Here is a 22,132-nt window from a genome sequence, read left to right as displayed (position 1 = left end):
GGCAGAGCGCTGGAACAAAGAGCCCGGGGAGATTCTGGAGTCTCCTTTGGAGACATTCCAAACACACCTGGACGCGTTCCAGTGTCACCGCCTCTAGGTGACCCAGCCTTGGCAGCGGGGTCGGACTCGGTGATCTCCAGCGGTCCCTTCCAGCCCGGGGGTGTCCCGGGAAGCGGCGCGGGGACACCTGTTGGCGCCGCCGCCGCCGTCACGCGCCGCTCACCCGGGCGCGCGCGTCACAGGACCGGGCGCGCGTGCCGCCGCTGTCATCTGCCCGCGCCCCGCGGGGGACAGGGCGGGCGGCAGGGACAGCCCCGGGAAACCGGGAAAGGGAAGGTGTGCCCCCGGTGAAAAAGGGGGTTAAAGCAAACAGCCCCAGCTGGCGTCCTGCGCCCGCTCTGCCTGGGAACAAGCGCCTAACTTCATCCCGCCTGGGTTCCACCATGCCAGGCACGGCAAACGGCAGCAAACTCCTGGGGAGATGGGGAAGCCGCAGCGGCTCCGCCGGTGCAGGTTTAAAAACAGACCCGAGAGCAGCGCGGGAGGAGAAATGAGGGATTAAGGGAGTTTAGTGGAGTGTGCTGGTGTGACACAAATCCTGCAACGTGGAAATGTTACCCCCAGAAATGTTTGTAGCGCGGCAAACCTATTAAAGAGTCAATAGGACAGCTAGAAAGAAAGCAATCGGGAAATTGTACAATGTTTAATAAAAACCTGTTTATAAACCACAGGAAATATCAAGGCTGAAAACATCCTCCAGGATTCCAGTCCAACTTCGACCGAGAAGGAGTTTCTCGGGCATCAAGACATACATGCATGCAGATAGAGGAAGATCCATTAATGCCTAGGTTTGAAAAGTAGCAAATAGTCAAGGAGTTTGTTGGTGGGACAGTCTGGTTACCAGCTTGATGATGCTATAGGAGGCGGAAAAGAGGAAATCCAAGGGCCTCCAGTGTTAGAAAGGACCCAACTGGGCGTTTCAGGTTCTTTTCATTATTTAAATACCCTGCTAGGAACTGGTATGATGAATGATAAAATTGTAGAGCTCAGTGATGTTATCTCTCTGTTGAAAGCATGACACTATATATCATATATAAGTAAGATACTATATATCATAATATGAGAGCAGCAGCATGGAAAATAAAGGCAATTGCCTAAACTCTTAAGGGCAGAAATGCTGAAAATTTAACTTAGTACTTCATCAGCAACAAAAACAATAAAACAGGGAAATATAATAGGAAAAGATATCTAATTTAGAACAGATGGCAGGAAGCTTTTTCCCCCTTGCATGGAACCACAACTGCGCAGAATGATCAGTGGGGAATTTTGGTAGGGTGAAAACACCACAGTTGTTCTCACACTCAGCACATGAAAGCTTTGGTGAAGAGAAAATGGAAATGAAATTTGCTTTTTAAATTGCCCGGAACTTCTAATTAGTTTCTATTGCAAATTTTAACTGCAACATGACAAAGCTTTTGCCTCATCATCCACAACAAATTTCCTATAAAAACGCAAAACATACCCTAGTAAAAATATGAGACTCTTCAAACATTAATTCTCTTGTTGTACAACATTCTGCTCTCTTCCTGTAAGGCAGGGTATTGAGATTGGCCCAAACTATGCAGAAGAAAGCCTTTGCAAAGACATTTGCTGGTCTTCTTGCTTTGGAAAATGCAAAGGTCCTTTGACTAGTGAAACACATAGAATGGTTTGGGTTGGAAGGGACCTTAAACATCATCTAGTTTCAACCCCCCTGCCATGATCAGGGAGAGCTTCCACTAGATCAGATCGATCAGGGCCCCATCCAACCCAGCTTTGAACACTGCTCAGGGATGGTGCATCTGTGCAGCAGTGAGCACCTCCACTGATTTTCAGTTCCACTTGCTGCTTCCTGTTTGCCTTTGCGAAGCTCAAACACTCAGAGGAGGGTTTCTTAAGAAAGCAGAAGACAAGGTATGGAATCTCTTCGCTGCCATTCTCCCCCTCATCTCCATCGAGACACACAGGCTTTCTGTAACTGGATCTCTGTTCTGCATGCCCCAGAAGCAGTTATAATTGTTCTCTAAAATTATTTAGATGGGTTTGACTGTCACTTCTTGCTGCAATATTTCAAATTTTTTGCTATTTGAACCATACCATTATCTCATATAACACTCCATCTGTAAGTTTTTGTGTAGTTTTTTGGTAACACACACTGATGTTTTGCTTTTTGCTGAGCAGGGCCTATTCTAAGTTAAGGACTTTTCAGTTTCTCACATCAACCCACCAGGGAGTGGACTGGGCATGCAGAAGTCATGAGGAGACATAGCCAGGAGAGCTGATCCCAAATGACCCAAGGGACATTCCATACCATGTTGCATTCTGATGAGCACATAAAGCTGGGCAAAAGCTTGAGAACAGGCTGAACATTGGTCAGCAGGTGGTGAGCAGTTGCACTGTGCATTGCTTGTTTTGTATATGCTAAATAGTGGTGGTAGTAGGAGGAGGAATAAGACTTTTCCTTCCATTTCTGTTGTATGAAACTGTCTTAATGCAAACCCATTAATTTTACCTTTTTTTCCTCAATTCTCTACTCCATCCTGCTGTGGGGGACATGTCAGCGAGTGGCTGTGTGGTGCTTAGCTACCCGCTGGGTTAAACCAGGACATCTAAGCAGCACACCTGCACTCAGTGCACTTTGCTCCTTTTGTTCCTAAGTTTGTTTTGGCACTCCTTATTCCCACTATCTCCAGAGGGCTGCACAGAGGAGCACTCATAACACAGCTCCAGGCACGGCATTCCCAACCCACTATGGGCTGCAGCAGCCTCAACTTGCCAATTTCATTCAAGTTTGAATTTCAAGATGATTTTCATAGCACCAAAGACTGGACTCTGAGCTCATCACCCTACTGCTGGAGCTGGGGCTGTAAGTTCAGGTGCATACACCACGATTTGGTGTTTCATATATAGCACAGGAGGGTGGAAATGGAACTGGTTTCATTAGCTCATTCTAGCAGTGTATTTCAGCTGATTCAGAGATGCCAGAAGGTTTAGACATGAGTGAAGAAAGCTGATGCTTAAACTCTCTTAACCTGTGACGTGATACTAGTGCCCACTTCTGATCTTTAAGAAATTATAAGCTTGAAAGAAATAGTTCAGATCCTTTCAGGTAAATGATTCATTTATTTGTATAAGAGGGAATAAAGAATTACTGCCATTGAGGGGTTTGAGGCCTTGTGCATTAGTAAGAAAAAAACAATAAGAGTAATTAGTTTTCATTTCTGTGCCTTTATTTCCTAAACACTCTGCTGTTATTTTACAGATGGGAAACAGCAGGCAGAGGTAAATGAAATTGTGCAAAGGCACCAAGCCAGGACAGAGATGAAGCAAAAAGCAAACCTGGACAGGACGTTGCCCTGGCAGCTGGGATCTCACTTCTCTCCTCAAACCCCTCGTCCTACTGCAGCTGAAGAACTGCTACCCACTGGGACTTGGGAATGGGCAGGTCAGCACAGTAGTGAGAAGACAAAGAAACAGGGAAATAGTGAGAAACAGAGAAAATGCAGTCCAAGAATAGGTAAGAGAGATAGTAAATGAAATGCAATGCACAATAGCGTAGGAAGATCCATAGATTTGGAAATCATTAAGAGCAAAACACACAGGGTAAACTGAAAGACAATGTAATAAAAAGCAGATGAAATTTAAAAGACCTTAGAAAAAATAAATAAGTAAGAAATTGTTGCTTTTGAGGAGCTATCCTTTAGCAACACAAATAGAAATTCTGCCCAAAAAGTAGCGCCTGCTGAACAAGCCTAAATGATTATCTGATATAAACTATTGGTTTTGTGTTTTTTTTACAATGACAGAGTTGCATTTGTTTAGTACTTCATGTGGTAAGTAAAGAGATTCCATTTTAGGAATAAAGATTGACAATCCAGCCAAGAATTAAATGTAGAAATGAAACGCCCAAAAGGAAGCCATAAAAATAACTTAAATAATAATTATAATTGCTGTAATTTTGTTAATTATGAGATAGACAGAAAAAATATTGAATTTTGGGGTTTGTAAACCAGTCCCATGGCCTTGATCCTTTATTAAAATCCATCTCTCTGTAATAAACATTACAGTTTGTGAGATCTTTGCCTAGGATAAGATGAACTTGAGCTTTTTTCTTTTCTTCCCCACTCTCTCATTTTCTTTAAGTGAGCACAATCAAGTAAGATTGTCCTTTTGAAAGTATCAAGGCCAATGTAGTTATTTTGTATCCATTATAAATCCAGTTTAAAGCTGCTTCATTATTATATAATTAATGTACTTAATTTAAGATCCTTCTGAATGCTTCTTCATCTCTTTATTTAATAATCTGCTGTGCTTGCATGTCTGAACCTTGTCTGGTCCTGGCTTCTCCCATTCCTAATCAGCTCTTAGGTTGGCAGTAGGAATTATACTCTCAACAGCCCCTCTGCTTAATATGATCACAGTTCAGTCTGTGGGCTTGTCTAAAAGGCAGTCGTTCCATTTGTTAATATGTGGCCTCCCTTACTTTTAATTTTGGATCTCCACAACCAAGGAAGAATCGTCTATTGTCTTACAAGCCAGGCAAAGTGAACAGGCTGAGTCAGTCCAGGAATATTCAAGCCTCCCCATCTGTGGTATTGCTGAATTCCAGGGCAATTCCACCAGTTGGTGGAGCTTCTGTCTGGGAAAACAGAACTATTGTGAACAAAGCATACTGTGCATATTTCTAACATTCATAAAAGACTGGGTTTGAATCATTTGAATCTTTCTCAAAATTTCTTCCTTTGGGGCAAAAATTTCCAATGCATGGCCACGATCCAATTATAGTCCTTTGGAAAGTCTGAGCATAAACCATGCAACCATGTCTTTAACTAGTTGTGAAAAAAAAAGATAAATGTTTGACTATAAAAGCACAACAGCAGGCTGGACTATATTGGGACTTCATTTACCCAGGACTAGGGCTCGATTTTAGCAGGGCATGGCCTGCTAAATACACCACCAAAGACTAAGATAGGCCTTCCCCTCTTCCTCATCATGACCTGTCTATGACAAAGGCTCCTTTCAAGCAAAGGAGGCAAGATGAGTTCATCTTTCAGTCTGGAAACACAGCAGTGATAAACTGAGTGTCCTGACAACATTTTGCAGCATGCTACCTCTCAACTAGAAATGTGCTGGCCTAACATTATAAGGCAGCTGAGGCAGAGATGCTGTTCTAGGCTATCAAACTCTGCTAAGTGTCACTTTGACCAAGATCGGGATATTTTCAAGACTTTAGTCACCTTGGTTAGCACCCAAAGGTGTTACATTTATTTTCTGAGTAACAGAATACCTCTGAAGGGTAAGATTCTGACTCAGACTGTGTTTTAGATGATGAGATTAAAAGCTGCAGTTTTTTCTAGTGCCCACAACCACTTCTGAAATCAAAATTAATCATCTATCTCTTCACACACTTGCAGGGTGAGGAAAGGGTACAAAACAGACCAACTTCAATATGATCATAAAGGCTGTATCCCAAATCCAACCCCTCCAGAGCAAGGAGATGTAGCTTAGCACAGCAGGAAGTCTTACGCCAGTAGAACTCTACCTCACATAAGAGATTTTTTAAAGACACAGCTGGAAGGAGACAGGTGCTACTTTCTGTTGACTCTGTAGCTCTCCCAGTTACAGCACTAGAAAACATTTCCCTAGAAAACAGAAGACCTGTGATTTAGCTTCTTTCTTGTTTTAAGAAGATTCATATCCACACTGACCTTTATCTGAAAGAATGACCTCAGCACCAGGTTATGGGTTGTCTAGGAAGGTATGGAAGAAAAAGGAACTTTTACATAGAAATCATGCTCAATCAGTCAAGAAAGTTCTCTTAAGACCATGGCAGTATTTTTATACTATAGGTGTGTAATATAAAATAACACAAGCCATCCTTGGAGCAGGAATGGATAGGATAGGCAAATCTCCATCCTAGTAGACAGCCTGAAGCATTAGACTACAGTGCTTGCATACAAACCTGAAAGTGGCTTCACCACTTCAAACAGGTGGTTGAGATACCACCCATAATGATGCAGGGATTACAGCAATGTCCTGGGTGGTGGGGAATGTAGACTGAGTTTCCCCATTCCCACCCTTGCCTTCTTGCCCCAGACAAACTAGGTAAATCTGAATGTCCTGTCTTCTGTGCACGTACTGAAACTATTGAGCTATTGTGTATTTTAGGTGCACCAGCCAACTGCTCTTTGGGGTTTCCCTAGAATCTGGCATTTAGGCAGAAGAACAGTTGTTTTCTATATTCTTGAGGAAGGCAGGAAATTTTATTTTAAAAAATTCCGGGAGGTACTCTTTGCATAGGAGGTTAGACTAGATGCCTTTTCTATGGTAGTATTGAATCTATCATAGAATGCCCTTGGTTGGAATGGATCCTAAAGATCATCTAGTTCTAACCCCCCTGTTATAGGCAGGGAACCTTCCAATAGACAGGTTGCTCAAAGCCCCATCCAGCCTAGTCTTAAACACCTCCAGAGATGGGGAATTCATAACATCTCTGGGCATTTTCCAATGCTTCAGCATCCTCATAGTAAAGAATTTCTTCCTAATACCTAATCTAAACCTGCCCTCCTTCAGCTTAAGGCCATCCCCCCACTGTTTTATCACTGAGTGATTTAGGTGCCTCTGGATAGATGGCAGCCACTCAGGATTTTAGAAGTCTGGGTATCCCAACACTAAAGACAGTGACATTTCATTGCCTTGGCCCCAGAATCTAAAGCCTAAAGATTGGCTCTGGTCTTGGGGAAGCCAAGCAAATTCTGATAAGGAGTTGTCGTCAAGTTATTTGGTCATAAATGCAAACGTGTGGGTGGGTACTGGAGGTGAATCTCTCAGACTCTTCACACTGTCTGCTCCCAGTCTTCAGTTTCCCCAACTCTGGCAGCACTCAGCAAACACCCCTCAACAACCTTCCCCACTTCCTGGAGCTTTATTTCACCCAAGGCCTCCTTCATACTGCTGCAGGCTTCCTCCTGTTGTTGCAGCACCTGGTTTTATGATTTCGAGTTATCCAGTAAGCCCTGGGAATGACATCCTCCTGGCCCTCACTCCTGCACCGCCGCCTCCAGCGAAGCGAGCTATGTACACACCAGTTAGACAATTTGCCTACTGTTTTTCCTGTCCCCTTATCTCTCCCCGCCCCCAGCCCCGGTGTTAATGCTTAATGGATTGGGAGTTCCTTGCACGAAGAACTTCCTTTTCGCCTCATGGGAAGCACGCAGCGTATAGTGAGTGACCTCTCATGTCATAAATAACTGCAGGACAGCAGACCGTGCTCTCCCTAGAGGGGACCGCTGCCTTGGAGCGGTGAGCAAGTGCCCGGCTCCCTGCACAACACCCGCATCTGCCCGAGGCACATACCGCACTCAGTGCCACTTTCTAATCATTTTCTCCAAACATCCCATTTCCTGTTCTTTAAATAGCACCTCAAAGATTATTTTAAAGGCTTTAAAAACACTCTTGCCGACGGTTTTGGGTTTGGAGTGGGTTTTGTTGGTTGGGGTTTTTTTTTTAGCTTTCTTGCATGACGATATTTTCACGTCGTGGGAGACAGGAACAGCTCGAGGAAGCTGCGAAGTTGCACGGAGTACCCGGGGGAGGAAAGGCGGGGGGGGGCAATACGGTTTCTAGGACAGTCCACCTGGCACCGACGTTTTGTTCTTGCACACACTTTTAGTTCGGAGCTGCGAGTTTCGGGATGACGCTGGAACTTTATACCCCTCTCAGGGACAGCCCGCCCGGAGCGGGGCGAGGGGCCCGGAGGGCGGCGGCGCTCTGCGGAGTCCCTTTCCCAGCAGAGAGGCCGAGATGCAGCGGAGAAATGACAGCATGGAAAGCGGAGTATTTTTATCGGGGCCAGTGCCCCGGGTGAGGGGTGGGCGGAAAGTGCCACCCTCTCTCTGTGTCTCCTCCCTTGCCCTCAGCCGCCCACGCCGGCAGCGGCATCAAAGGGAATCTCCCTTGTCGCGCCGTGTCAGCACCGGGGATGAGTGCACCGGCCCGTCATGGCATTTTCGCTTCTCCCGGCGCTTACTCAACAGTCGGGAGGGGAGGAAGGGCTGGTTCGCAGGGGGGGCGGAGGGAAGACTCCCAACCAGCGCCGCTTCTGCCATGAGGTCACCGCGGCGCTATGCGCTGTGCCCGCCGCCGCCCCTGCTCCGCTCCGTTGCGTCAGGCAGGGGGTATCCCCGCCGCGGCCGACCGAGCGGGGCATCCCCGCCGCGGAAACACCCCGCGCTGCCACGCGTGTCCCTCTCCGGCGGGGCGGGGGGTGATCCTGCCTCCATCCCCTCCGCCGCCTCCGCACCACCACCCCCCGCGCCGCGGGCTCTGGGCTCGGCTCGGGAATGTCAACAGTGGCTCGCCGGGAGCCGTGCAGGGATGGCATGCGATGCGATGGGAAGTCAGCGCACTGCAACGAGGGAATCGCACCGAGTCGGCCGCGCAGAGGGGAACTCCAGCCACAGCCACCAAGAGACTTTTTTTTTATTTTGATGGGAGCCGGGTCTGCCCCCCAACACCGCCGTCCGGCTTTCCCCCCCGCGGGGGGGGGGGGGGGGGGGGGGGGCTGCCGAGAGGATGGGTGTGCGCGCAGGGGTCCCCGTGCGCTGCCCTGCACCCCACCCCCTGCGCAGAGGAAGCCGGGCGGGGGCGTGGCCCCACGACAATGGGACTCGCCGGCACTATAAATACCCGCCCGCATCTATATTTGGTTTGGCCGGATCACAAACGGGGGGGGCGAAAGGGGGGGTGTCCCAAAAATAGCCCCGCGCGCCCGCCCGCCGCCGCCGCCGCTCAATGGGCTCCGGCCCCGCCCTCTGCCTCGCGCGCGATCCCGAGCGCCTCGCGCGGGGCCCGGCGCGGCTAAATTTAGCAACGCCGCTTGCGTCAATGACGCGGCCGCCGTGCGTCAGCTCCGCCGCGCCCCGCCCCTCGGAACGGGGCCCGCCGCGTCCTGTGCGTGGATTGGCCGCGGCGGCGGCACGAGGGCGGTGACGTGGGGGCGCGGACTGGCCCCCGCCGGGGGCCGGCGGCGTCCGGAGGGGAAGCGCGGCCGCGCGGGGAGCCCGGCGGGTTCCCCCGCGGGGGGAGCGGGGTCTGGCAGAGCCGCGGTCCTGGAGGGAGGGAGCGAGGGACGCCCCGGCGCCCGCGGAAAGACGACACGCACCGCCTCGGGAAGGGGATCCCGGGGTCGGACGTTGCCGCCGCTCCGCCGGTCCGCGGCGTGCGCCGAGCCCTGCGCCTGCCTCGGCTTTGCCTCCCGGGGAGGGGAGCACGCTCCGCGGCGGTGCCGGCGGCGGGATGGTGCCGCGAGAGGCAAAGCGAAAGTGCCGCCGCTGCCGCCGGTCCCTCCTCCTCGGGGCGGCAGGGGCCTCGTGCCCCCCGGCTCCCGTCCCGGCGGGAAATCTCGTTTAGCGGAGTCCCTCTGTGCGAAGCACAAGCGGGGCACCGGCCGTCACGGCTGCGGTGACAGTCGCGAACACCCAGGCTGCCGGCGGTGGATGTAAACACGGCACCGGGCACGGCGGCGGGCGGCTGCTGCCTGTGGAGACAGCCGGGGAGTCGTCCGCCGCCAGCCCGGTGCCCCGGGCAGACACACGGACACAGGCAGTCACAAGCAGGCGGCAGCCCGGACGCTTCTCAGGGCCGCTCGCACTAATGCCCGCTGTTGTGAGCGGCGCCTCTCGCAACCTGCTCCTTGCTCCTGCGCACTGGAAAGTTTCGAAAGAAAAGAAAAAGAATGAAAAAAGGGGGGGAAAATGGAAAAAAAAAAAAGTAAAAAGTGGGAGAAGAGAAAATAAGTGGTAAAAATTTAAAAGACAAAAAGAAAATACGTTTAAAATATTAAAAATATAAAAGTGAAAGAAACCTTTATTAAGTCATCCTAAAAGTTCCACTAAGTAACCAAGCAAAGCTCTTTTCATTTGAGCCACTTAAATAAAGATATAATAATTTTGTTATTATCGCTATCTTCATAATAATAATAATAATTATTATTAATACTATTACGATCAGACTTGGGAAGGACTCGCCAGGCTGCGGCGGGCAGGCACTCCGAGGCTGCCGGCCGTGCCGTCCCGCTGCCGGCGGCTCAGCGCGGCTTTGCCGGAGCTCCGCAGCGCTCCGCACCTCGCGGCTGTGCACGGCACGGCTCGGCGCGGCGCGGTGCGGCGGGAGCGCGGCGCACACACTGGGGCGGGGGGGGGGGGGGTCAGTAGCGTCAGGCTCCCATGGCGTCACTATTGACGTTTCGCATTCCAGCCGCTCTATGGAGAGGCCGCTAGGGCTCCTCTCACATAAATGACGTTCAGAGAGAGGGAGCGGGAGAGCAGCGCAGAGAGGCGCCTCCGTCCCCTCTCTCCGGCGCAGGCACACGCGCACCCCGGGGCACTCGCACCGGGACGCGGGCACAGGTCCCGGCCCGGCTCCCGCCGCACACACACAAAGGCACATCGCGGCGGCGGCGGCCACTCGGCATCCCTCGCCCGCCCGCCTGCTCACTCCCTCCCTTCGCCCGGGGACGGGCTCCTGGCTCCTCAGGCTTTTTCAACCCTTTTCCATGCCTCGGGATAACGCACCCTCTGGACCTGCAGCTACCCGGAGTCTGAGGGATTTTGTGTCTCGGATCCTGCCGCTGGACAGCGCCTACACACGCCTTTAAGGAAGCGGGCACCTACAAACTAGATGTAAAGACGGAACCTCCACAGCAACCGAGTACGTATGCGAGTGAACGGGAGCGGCTGAGGGATAGGGACAGCGCGGCATGTCCCCACTCCATGAAAGTTACGCCGCCGGGGTAGAGATGCTGGGGAGATGCCGGCGGCGAGCGATGCGGCTCAGCCGACGCGCTGCCGTGCCGGGCTCTCGCTGAAACTTTTCCCTCACCTTCCCCCCCTCCTCCCCCATCCTCCCCGTGGATGCTCAATTGCCGCTTGTCTTCCGAGCCTCGCTGCTTTCTCGGCAACTCCTGCCGTGCGCGGGGCACTGCTGCCCCTCGCAAACGGGAGGGCTGTGCTTGAGCGGAGCGGGAGCGGGAGCCGGAGCCGGTGGTACTAAGGTATTTCTGCTAGTTGTTGTCATGGAAATGATGCTGCCGGCGGCGGCGGGGAGTTTACAGCGCCGGTGATGAATGGCAGCAATTTGTCTCCTTCCTTTAGCCGCGCTTGGGAAATAGGTGGTTCTGTTTGCACAAGTTCAGCTGTCTAATAGGGACGGCGAGGCAGGTTGAGCTCATCTCACTTTGGGAGGCAATAGCTCCCCTCGGCAGCCCAAAGAGCTCGCCCAAGAGGTAATTGCTGGAATGTGACATATTGTATTGAAATGAGACGGGATGTTTGCACGGCACGTCTGCCCGGCATCTGCTCCTCGGAAATGTGCACTTTTCCCTTTGGAGGTCAGAAGTGGTAACGAGGGGCCGCGGTGCCCCGGCACGGGCGGTACCGTGCGGGGACGCTGGGTTGCGCCGCCGCTGCCCCGCTCCCTGCCCCCGCGGCGCCTCTCGCCTTTGCCTTCTTGCCTTAATAGCTGCGAAAGAAGTTTCAGTCTTGGAAAGAGGCGAGAAAGCGCGGGCGTTGGGTTGTGATATTATGTGCAGGGACAGTTGTCGGGGCAGCATTATCGCGATAGTCTGTCCCGGGCGGAGATGCCGCTCACCTTAGCGCGGCTAGTTAAGAACGTTGTTACTTAACTTGCAATTTTTGGATACGATGGAATCTGTGCGAGGACATTTCACAGGGAAAGGGAGTAAAACACGGTTTTATGTAGGGGAATTGGTGTGTAGGAATAGGATTTTTTTTCTTCTGGGAAAAAAAAAAAAAGTTTGGGAATGAATCGCTAACTTTTATCCAAGCCGCTTCACTCGATTACATTCTTCGCCCTATTTTTCTCTCCTCCGTGGAGACCGTTGTATGCTGGAGTCAAGCCCCGGTAAAAAACAATGGACTAAACCAGACCAGACGGTTTCTTCGGAGGTGAATCTCACGCGATCTCGTGGATATTTGCTGGAGTGACCGTGCGGCTCGGGGCGATCCCTCCCACATACCCCCCCCCCAAAAAAAAAAAAAAAAAAAAAAAAAAATCGCCAGCTAACTGGCGGTGGAAATCCAGCACGAAACTTTTTAATTGAATGGAGCTTCCCCCTCCGCAGTCCCTCACGGGTAAATGAAGGTTTCGAAACTCGCCTGAAGAAGTCACAATCACAATGGAGTATTTCACGGTTTCCTCCTCGAATTACAGGGTGGGGAGGGGTGTCACTCGGGGCTGAATGTAAAGTGCACGGAGGAAGAAAAGAGCTTTGACAAGGGTAGTTATTTCCTCCTAATTTACAGCCCTTACGGCCCTGCGCTCCTGGCTCGGGCGGCGGCAGCCCGGAGGGGTGCTGCGTGGTTAAAAGCGCAGCGAGTGTCTCTAGGTAACCGGCGGCTCGGGGGGGCAGAGAGGAGCCCTAGGGCGCTCCGCGCCGAGCGGGAAACCGCCTCGCAGGAGCTCGTGAGGGAACAAAACCCTCGGGAGAGAAAGGGATGAGCTGACAGGCGCTTAACACCCCGGGAGCTGGCGGGGGCTCAAAGGCGAGGGGCGCGGGGAAGGCGAAAGAAAGACAAGGAGCGGGAGAAAGAGTCGCCGGGGAGCGGCTCCCGTGGGCAGGGGCCGGCGCGGCCGCGCATCCCCCGCGCTGCCGCGGAGCCCGGCTGGCAGCGCCCGGAGGGTCGGGGGGAGGCGGCTGGGCTGCGCTCCCTCCCCCGTGCCGGCGATGATGGGCCCGGAGACACCGCACAGGGTTAGTTTTAGCCGGGCCGGCAGGACACCCCTTAAGTCTGGCCGGCACCTTGCATAGAAACTCCCAGCCTGCTTTTCCCAGGTCTCTGCATCCCAAAAAAAGTTCTCACGGAGAAGTGGACGCTCGGGGATGATGTCCCGCTTGTTGTAGTCACCCCGCCCGGGGTTCTCCTCTTGCTTTCTCCAGGAGAACAAACCGGCGGCTCGGTTGTCCCAGCCCCGTGCTCTCTGCCTTTTGTGTGATGAGGGACCGGGAGCCGGCAGGAATGCGCTTCCCGGCCGGCTCCCTCTTGCCACCCTCGGGACGAGGCGGGGGGTTGCCGTGCGATGGCGGGGGACGGTCCCCCCACGTCCCCCCGAGGCGCCGCGCCGGGGGGGAGGCGGGGGCTGCCCTCTGCCCCGCCGGGCACCGCCGCCCCTGACTGTGCCTTGTCTCTCTGCCGGCGGACAGAGCCCGGGTCGGAAGAGCGCCCCCCGCCCAGGCCAGGCCCCGGGCCCGCCTCCGCCGAGAGGTCCCAGCCGGCACCCACCCCGCCGCCGCCGCCGCCCGCCGCCGCCTCCGTCCGCACCTCCAGCCCCACCATTCAGCGCGCAAGATACCCACCAGGTAAGCTGCCGCTCCGGGACAAGGGCAGGAGGAGGAGAGGGCTGCGGGAGCTCCTGGCGCGGCCCCTATCCTTCCCAAATCCCTTTGGCATCATCGGCCCCCGACGTCCCGGGGAGCTTAAATCCCAAAAGGATCAGAGCAGCGCATGCCTTGCGCAGCGCTTTTGGCGCTGCCGTGCCTGGGCACACGGGGTTGCGAGCCACTCGCCAAAGATGTGCCAGAATTAAGGGGAAGCTGGTTGGGGGTGCTAGTGTCCCTGTGAGGAGCACAGCTTGCCTGGCGTTAAGCTGGGCATCCTTTACCCCAAGTTCTCTCAAAGAAAGCAGAACGCCGTGGTAATAGCTCCTAATGTCCCTGCTCTGATGTTTTTACCCATTCATTTGGGTTTTGATGACAGGCTGCTCTTCAATGCACCTCCTGTGGGGACTTTTCTTTTCTTGTTTTAATATTGTTGGATAAAGAAAATAAATCCCAGGTTATTTACTTTGCAGGGGAATTAATACTGGTGCCCTAAGTGGAAAAGTAGGGGTTAGACACAGACAAGTGCGCTGGCAAAAGGCGAGGTAGGAGGAGTCCCACAGAGCCAGGAGAGACCAGACCTTTAGGTTAGGGATATTTTTTCAGTCCTCCGGTCAGAGTTATTTTAGACTTCTGTTTTTATACTCCACTTTGCACAGAATTCAGTGGCATAACTCTGTTATGCTCAGAGAAATGCAGAAAAAAAAAGGCACAACGATCTGTTCCCTTGAACTCCTGCTCATTTTCTGAGCTAGCCAAAAAGCTTTTTCCTCCATAGAGCTGTGTATCAGCATGTCCACTTGTGACATTAACTGTGAACTCACTCTGTTGTGTTTCTCCGTCAGTTCTCAGTGGAGGTGTGTGGAAAGAATTTCTTTCCCTTTTTATTTGATAAAGCACTGATGTTTTAACAGCCAGTCCTTAAACTAACAAATGCTAGTGATACGACTTGCCAGGAAATGTGTGTGCGTGGAATGGCATGGACAGAAATTGACAGGGGAAAAAAAAAGAGAATACTAGAATAATACATAAATAACATTGGGAGGGAAGGCTTGGGGGAGGGTTGTCCTGCCTTCTTCTTTTTCAAGCCTTTTGGATTTAAGGCAAGGAAGGTCTTATTTTCAGGAAACAGCACTGATTTTTTTTTTTTCTCAGATTTTAGTGTTTTCTCGAGACGAAGAAAGATGTGAATGGTTTGTGACAGCGTGATAATTCAAATTTGGTGCTTAGTTTAAATATGTTTATCTGCAAAGCGAGCAGGAAAGAATTAAAAGTTGATTTAACACAAATTATGTGGATTCCTGCATGCCAGGAGTGACTATTTTAAAATTGTAAGTGAAAAGAGTTCTTAAAATAATGAGGAAAGCCTCATTATTTTCAAGGCAAGTTTGGGGTTTTTTTTTAACATGAATTATTTCTCAAGTGCTTCTGGAATATAAATTACCATGATTAAGAAGAGATGAACTGCACTTAATTTTGATATACATTTTATCCATATTTACTTTTCTTCTTATGAGAGGATTTAAACTAATTGATGCATTTTATTCCTCTGCTGTGGAACCAAAATACACCACACACTTTTAGTTCAAGTTGCAAATATTGGCCTAGAATCTCACAGTGTTTAGTCAGGCAAACCTCAGTGAATTGCAGAATTGGGTCTATTATTTCCTGTGACCAGCAAATTATATGGCAGACTAGTAGGAAACGTAAAAGAAAATAACAATCAGATCTTTTTAGCCAGGCACTGTGTTGCTTCAACCATACCAGCTATCACTGACCTGCATTAAGGTTCATGACTAATGAATAAAACCAACTGTATTTCTGGCCTCAAGCTTGCTTTCCCATGAAAACATAAATACCACATACATTTTATCCTACATTTTTGCAAATTGAAAGGGATGTTGTTCCCTCCACTTTTTAAAGGAGAACATTCTACCAGAGATAAGCCTTAAAACTAATAATGAGACAGCAACCTTAAATTATTAGCTGACCAGAAATGTTCTTCAAAGGTCCAGAGCTGAGTGAGCGAAATTGATGTTTGCAAGTCCTGAGTAGCAAACCTTGTGATTTGAGTAATTCCTCTGACATGCACTGCAGATTCTGCTTCTTTTAAAAGAGATATAATTTTTAATAGTATGCATTTGATAATCTCGTTTACCCTTCATGAAAATTTTACAGCATGATTGCATGCACACAGAGATAGATTTAGAATCATAAACTGTTCTCATTCTGCTTACCTAATTCTCATTGGCACCTATGTATATTAAGCAGCAGATGTAGGGCAGCTTGAGATGGGTTCTTCTCTCACTGACACTGGTATAAATGTGAGTTTCTCCCTTGACTAGACGAGAGCAGGCTCCATAGTAAGGAATGCTTAGTTGGTCCCTGATGCCTATTTCGTGTCGAAAGGAAAAGGCTCGAGGCTAATTTAAATGTCCGAATGGGAGCCGGGTGCCCATGCGGGCTCTGGGAAAGCTCCTAGGAAAGCAGTTTGTGAGGGCCTGGGCCACGGCCTGGCGCGCTGGGCCCGTTGTTGACGTGCCCTTTGCCCTTGCAGATATGCCCTGTGTGCAAGCGCAGTATAGCCCTTCACCGCCCGGCTCGAATTATGCATCGCAGACCTACGCCTATGGCTCGGAGTACAGCTCAGACATCATGAACCCTGACTATGCCAAGCTGACCATGGACCTGAGCAGTACCGAAATTACTGCCACTGCCACCACCTCCCTTCCCAGCTTCAGCACCTTTATGGAGGGTTACTCCGGCAGCTATGAGCTCAAGCCTTCCTGCCTCTACCAAATGCAAACTGCCTCCTCTGGCCAGAGGCCCCTCATAAAGATGGAAGACACCCGGCTGTCCCCATACCAGCCCTCGCTGCCCCCATCCACAGACGAGGGCATGCCCAGCACTTCCATGTACTTCAAGCAATCTCCACCCTCCACGCCCACCACACCCGGCTTCCCCGCTCACCAGGGCCTGTGGGACGAGCCGCCGCTGCAGCCCACGCAGACCTGCCTGCCTCCCGGCCACCTGATGGACGCCGCCCCCATGAAGACCGTGCCTCCGCGCTTCCCTCTCTTCCACTTCAAGCACTCGCCTCCGCACACGCCGTCCGCGGCCGCTCACATGTGCTACGACCCGGCCTCGCTGAGCCTGCCGCTGGGCTCCGACAGGCCCGCCGCCAGCCAGGCTCCCATGGAGGGCCATTCCTACGGGCTCCACCTGGCCAAGAGACCAGCCACCTTAGCCTTCTCACCGCTCGGCCTCAACGCAGCCGCCTCCGGCCTGATGGGCGAGAGCAGCGGCAGCGGCAGCAGCGGCCTGCCGTCCCCGCCCAGCAGGAGCTCCTCGTCCGGGGAAGGCACCTGCGCCGTCTGTGGAGACAATGCCGCCTGCCAGCACTACGGCGTGCGGACATGCGAGGGCTGCAAGGGCTTTTTCAAGGTGAGAGCTCCGCGCTGCGCTCCCCTCCCTGCTCGCTCCCAGCTCTCTTCCCACCCGCCTGTCCTCACACGCTCTTGGTCCTGACCCGGGGCTTCAGGGTGTGTTAAAACTTCCCAGCAGGGTGGAAAGGGCACCTAAAGTTTTTGAAGAAGGAAAGCCTTTTGTAAGATAAAAAGATCAGCCAGTCTCTGCTGAGAAAAGGCCATGGTGGTGACCTGGGGAACCACATCTCTCTTTCAATGAAACATAGGTCACCCCAGTTTAAGCTATAAACTGTATTTATTCTGTAGAAAAACTCATCTGGAGTACATTCAGTTTGGGTTTTCCTCAGTCACCAATTCCAATTATACTTTGTTTTTAGATGAGAAAAGAAGCTGTGAAATCGCCAAGCCCGCTTATTATTTTAGGTGGCGGCAGCGGTGCCGTTTGTGTCCGGTTGGCGTGAGGAGCGCAGGGTGGTCAGCACCAGGACGAAACTGGTGGGACCAGCCCAAGCACTTGCAGTAGCTTTTGGCTGCTGCCTTGTCATTGCCCTGCAGCTCAGGAGCCAGGGGACTCCTCACCGGGGGAATGCTGCCTGCAGAGAGTGACTAAGCACTGCTCAGGGTCCTGCTGCCTGCTCTGCAGTGAAGGCAGCTATGCAGCTGAGTAGCAACACAAATAACTTACACACAGCAGTTTCTCAGTGGAAACTTTGTGCTTACATTTTCAAGAGATTAATATGGTCTTTTGATATTAGGTTTGGGGGCTTTGTAATTTCCTTTCAGCAGACTGAGTCCAGATTCCAGAATTATTAATTAGTAATTTCAGAAATAGGTTGTTCAAGTGAAAAATTTGTGATTGTCTTTTGGTAGAATGGTTCTGGGCAACAAGGTTAAGATTTTAAACGTTTAGTATTGATTTTGTCTATTTCTTCTTGCTAAGATAGCAGTTGGGCTGCTGTTCTGGTAGAAGACACAATGGCAACAAAAACAGTCACAAAATATTTGGGGGAGGGCTTACAACATTTTTTTATTATAGGCGGAGCTGTCAGTATTACTTAATAATAATCCTTTGACCACATGGTAACATATGTTTCCTATAAAATTAATTTTTTTATTTAAATACAACTAGAAAAGGGAACAGAAATAACAAGGAAATAGCAGCTCTTATTATCCCAAACCTGCCCCTATGGAAATCAATAGCATATCTGTGAGTTTGCTTATTCTGCAAAATCAAATTGTTTTCAGTTCCAAATCACAATGAACAATATTTACTATATCTCTTATATTTAGTACATTGAGGCTGTTATTTGATAACAAATGCAAATTTATGAAATAAAATTTGTCCATTAATTTAAGTCCAGGTGAAGATTTAATGTTGAATGTTGAGTTGATAAATTTGTTCCCAGTGTCTTTTCTAGTAATGCCTTACTGGATGTTATTTATTGATGTATCTTTGATTTTAAGTATGGCAGCATGGTATCTTTTTGCACTAATATTTTTTGCATTCTTCCAAAGCTTACCAGATTTTTACAAATTTTAATTTTGTTTTATTTTTTTCAACCTGACTTTAGAGTTAATTAAATTTGCATAACTATGTTATCATTCTGTCTTTTTTCCTCAGGTGAGGTTAACTTTCCCAGAGTATTTAGCCAAACATGTTTTGTAGGGGTTTCTGGTATTTTTTTTTTTCCCCTGATGATTTTAATGGCTAACCAAACCAGTTATTGTGGTATTTGAGTAACAATAGTGATAGCAAGAGAAGTACATTGCAGATCATTTTGATTTTATTTTAATAAGGTCAGCAATAATCAAGGGAATGAACCAAGTAGAAAATTGTTCCCAAAGGGATATTAAAAGCGGAGATAATCTAATCCCCAAAGGTAGATGTGATGACCTGGTAATTTCAGATATGATTTTATCATTCAAAGTTGCCTGTCTCCAGAGACTTGCTTCAGAACAATCCTAGATGATTTTCATTGTCAGCAGCTAGCACTAATAAAATTGTTTTTCCTGCAGGCTAGTGTGTTAGGAAATTAATTTTATCTAATTATATGAATTGCACTGTCACTTTTCATGTTGTAATTAAAACACATTTTGTCAGGTTCTAAGTTGCTCAAGAAACGATCAGTTTACTATTTTTGTATTGCATTTTCGCAGAGAACAGTTCAGAAAAATGCAAAATATGTTTGTCTGGCAAATAAAAACTGCCCAGTGGACAAGAGACGTCGTAACAGATGCCAATACTGCCGGTTCCAGAAGTGTCTCAGTGTCGGCATGGTTAAAGAAGGTAAGGACTCTGGCTATTTATGATCCCAGAAAACTAAAATACTATGTGTAATGAATCTCTGTGCGTGTGTGTGTGTGTGAACATGGATGTTTCTACAATAAATGTGACAGCGATGAGATTCATAACTTACCCCAAAATATGTGCATTTATGTAAAAATGTATTGATTTTGTGCTTTTCACCCCTATTATCATATTTAGACTATAGACCCCAGAGTTCAAGAACAGCAAGGTCACAAGAGGATAATTTGACAGTGGCTAAAATGTCTCCTTTATTAACTTTGAACATTGCTCGATAATGCTGTTGGCTTCCCCTTGTTATCTCACTGGGGGCTGCACTGGATTGTGTGCGTTTTGACATAGGATCTTGTTTCATTCCCATAAGCTGATTGTAAATTTGCAATTAATTTAAATGGAAACAGGATCAACTCATTAGTCCCAATTCTGCAAATATTTAAGCATGCATGTAACATTGTGTGAGCAGTCCCATTGCAAATACTTGACATGGATAATATAATCTATGCAATGTGACCGTATTTTTTCAAATGCTTCAAGAAAGCTAAAATTACTTTGAATTAATGCCTCTGCCATTTCAAAGGGACACTGGTAGTAGAAACACTGAAATCTGTGTTTTAAAGAATTCAGCTTTTTTTCAGCAGAGTGTCATGGGCACACATGCACGGACACACTGACATGCTGCAAACAAAGCATGGACACAAGGAACACAGCTGGGCTCTCACTGAGCAGCTGCATTGCTGCTTACGATCATAGGTCTGACACAGTTCTGCTGCCATTTGTGTTCCTTTGCAATCAAAGGCATCAAGAGCATGTCCTGAAACTGGAGAATGCTCTTATTTTTGCTGGTCTGGTCACTGTAAGGAAAGCAGGGTGTTCATTCTGACCCATCATTTGCTGGTACCTTCACAACTGATTCCCTTGGGATTTTTTTCACCTAGTTGTCCGTACCGACAGCCTGAAAGGGAGAAGAGGTCGGCTGCCTTCCAAACCAAAGAGCCCCTTACAGCAAGAACCCTCTCAGCCCTCCCCACCCTCTCCTCCCATCAGCATGATGAATGCCCTCGTTCGAGCTTTAACCGACTCCACGCCCAGGGAGCTGGACTATTCAAGAGTAGGTCTCACTTTTCTTTCCCTGTTTGCTTTCTGCTCAGAAATGATTTGCGAGCTGCATTTCTCCTTACCAGCTGGTTTGCCAAAATGAAATTAAGTGTGAAATTTGGATGAGGGTAGGAATCGGTCCAGCCAGCCGTTGTCTTTTCGTGATAGGTGGACAGTGAGAGGAAAGGAAGTGGGGTAGATATTAGTGTTAGCAACTGCTCACTGTGAGGATCTCAATCACAAAACAATCTAATAATCTGCAGTATATTCAGTGGCTGAGTGAAAGCAAAAATGCATGGATAAACAGAGCATTCTTCTGGCAAAAAGAATGTGCCAAAACATGATCAATTATGATGTCATTAACCCACCATGAGCAGTACTAGTATGTCTGATATCTTAACTTCCATTTTCTGAAGTCTAAAATTTAATAGCACTTCCCTAATATTCAGATAGAAGGGTTGCAGAGTGTGACACTGGATGGATAGGACCATTCTTGTTGAAATCAATAGGAATTTTGTCATTATTTAAATGAGAATAGGGTAGGCTTTGCATAAAATTTAGCATAAATATTCCTTCAGTAAAACTGATCTTTTTAAAACAAGACTTTTAAAATAAAAATTCTGAAAAAGCAGCAAAGCTTTACCAAAAATTATATATTTTGAAACCTTGTTCTTTAATGTATCATAGTCTCAGTTTAAATATTTATGGAATATTCTGAAAGCTGAAAAAAAAAGTTCTGTAATTATTAAAATACAGCATTGAAATGGCTTGTTAAATGCAATTTTTAGGCAGGTTGATATAGGATAAGAAAAAAACTACAGCTATGGTAAAACAAGATCAAATTCTTCCTCCTTAAAGAAATTTGATTAAATTTGAGATTGTAAAAAATAGCAGCTGTACTCAAACAATAAGTCCATTGGCCATTTATCACTTGTTGCTAAGTAATATTTAATCCTAAAGCATATTTAATGCAATTATATAAAAATAGCATTATGCTATTTTAGACTTTACTTATATATATAATTTAGCAATTTAAAGCATGCTGTAACATATTTTCTTCAAACTAATCTGTAAGTATTAAATAATATAATTTCTCAAGCTGTTATCAAGAATCTAGCTGTTCAGTTTCTGACAACCTACTATGGGGAGAATGCATTAGCCATATCTACATGTACCTTAACTTACCCACAATGTCTCAAAGATCATTCTGCAAATACCAGGGTGTGTGACGAGCTGTGCTCTTTGCTAGAAATCTGCTGGGTTCCACAGAATTACAGGAGTCCAGGGGCCATAGTTTGTATTTATTTATTGATATAAAGTTATTTTGCATTTACAGAAAACTGAACAAAAATTATGTACTTTTATGTGACTTTTCTTTGTCCTAGAGTTATTATTTTTCTTTTAATGAAAACAACCCACAGATTTAATTGCTGAACAATTTTGTTGGACATTATAGGAAGCATATGATTGACAGTAAATTAATTTAGTCTTGGTAGCTAAAAGATTAAGTATGATTATCTGTTAGAATATATTAATATCTAAGTTTTTCTTTACACTAAAATATATAATAGTCTGTTATGCCCAGCAGTACTGAAATGACAAAAATATTCTACAAGAAATTAGTAGATTCTTATTTTTTTCTTAGACCCTTATTTTGAAAAGTTAGGGGAGGTCAGAAACAAATGCTGTGTAAAGAGCAAGATTAACTGAATTTAATGAATTCAGTGAATTTAATGAAACATGCCATAAACACACATCAATGCTAAAATATTCCTATGAATATTTTACCTGTAAAAACTGACTTACACGTTGGCACGTTCAGCTAGGCTGTTGATCCTGCTGAGCACCACAAATGGGCAGATCTGGAAA

General features: G+C 48.2%; 1 protein-coding gene across 1 annotated transcript in view; it reads left to right on the top strand.

The window, feature by feature from the left end:
- The first annotated feature begins 10,317 nt into the window (after positions 1 to 10,317).
- NR4A3 (nuclear receptor subfamily 4 group A member 3) overlaps positions 10,318 to 22,132 on the top strand; it is a 29,253-nt gene continuing 17,438 nt past the window's right edge. Inside the window, exons 1-5 of the mRNA XM_079300247.1 lie at positions 10,318 to 10,749; positions 13,262 to 13,417; positions 15,993 to 16,879; positions 19,021 to 19,150; positions 20,104 to 20,276. Coding sequence (XP_079156373.1) covers positions 15,995 to 16,879; positions 19,021 to 19,150; positions 20,104 to 20,276 — 1,188 coding nt within the window. The 5' untranslated portion in view covers positions 10,318 to 10,749; positions 13,262 to 13,417; positions 15,993 to 15,994. The remainder of the gene's footprint in view (positions 10,750 to 13,261; positions 13,418 to 15,992; positions 16,880 to 19,020; positions 19,151 to 20,103; positions 20,277 to 22,132) is intronic.

Source organism: Erithacus rubecula (genome assembly GCF_903797595.1).
Source record: "Erithacus rubecula genome assembly, chromosome: 3".
NCBI lineage: Eukaryota > Metazoa > Chordata > Aves > Passeriformes > Muscicapidae > Erithacus > Erithacus rubecula.
Note: the sequence above shows the minus strand (reverse complement) of the source record. Positions and strands in the feature narration are given on the sequence as shown.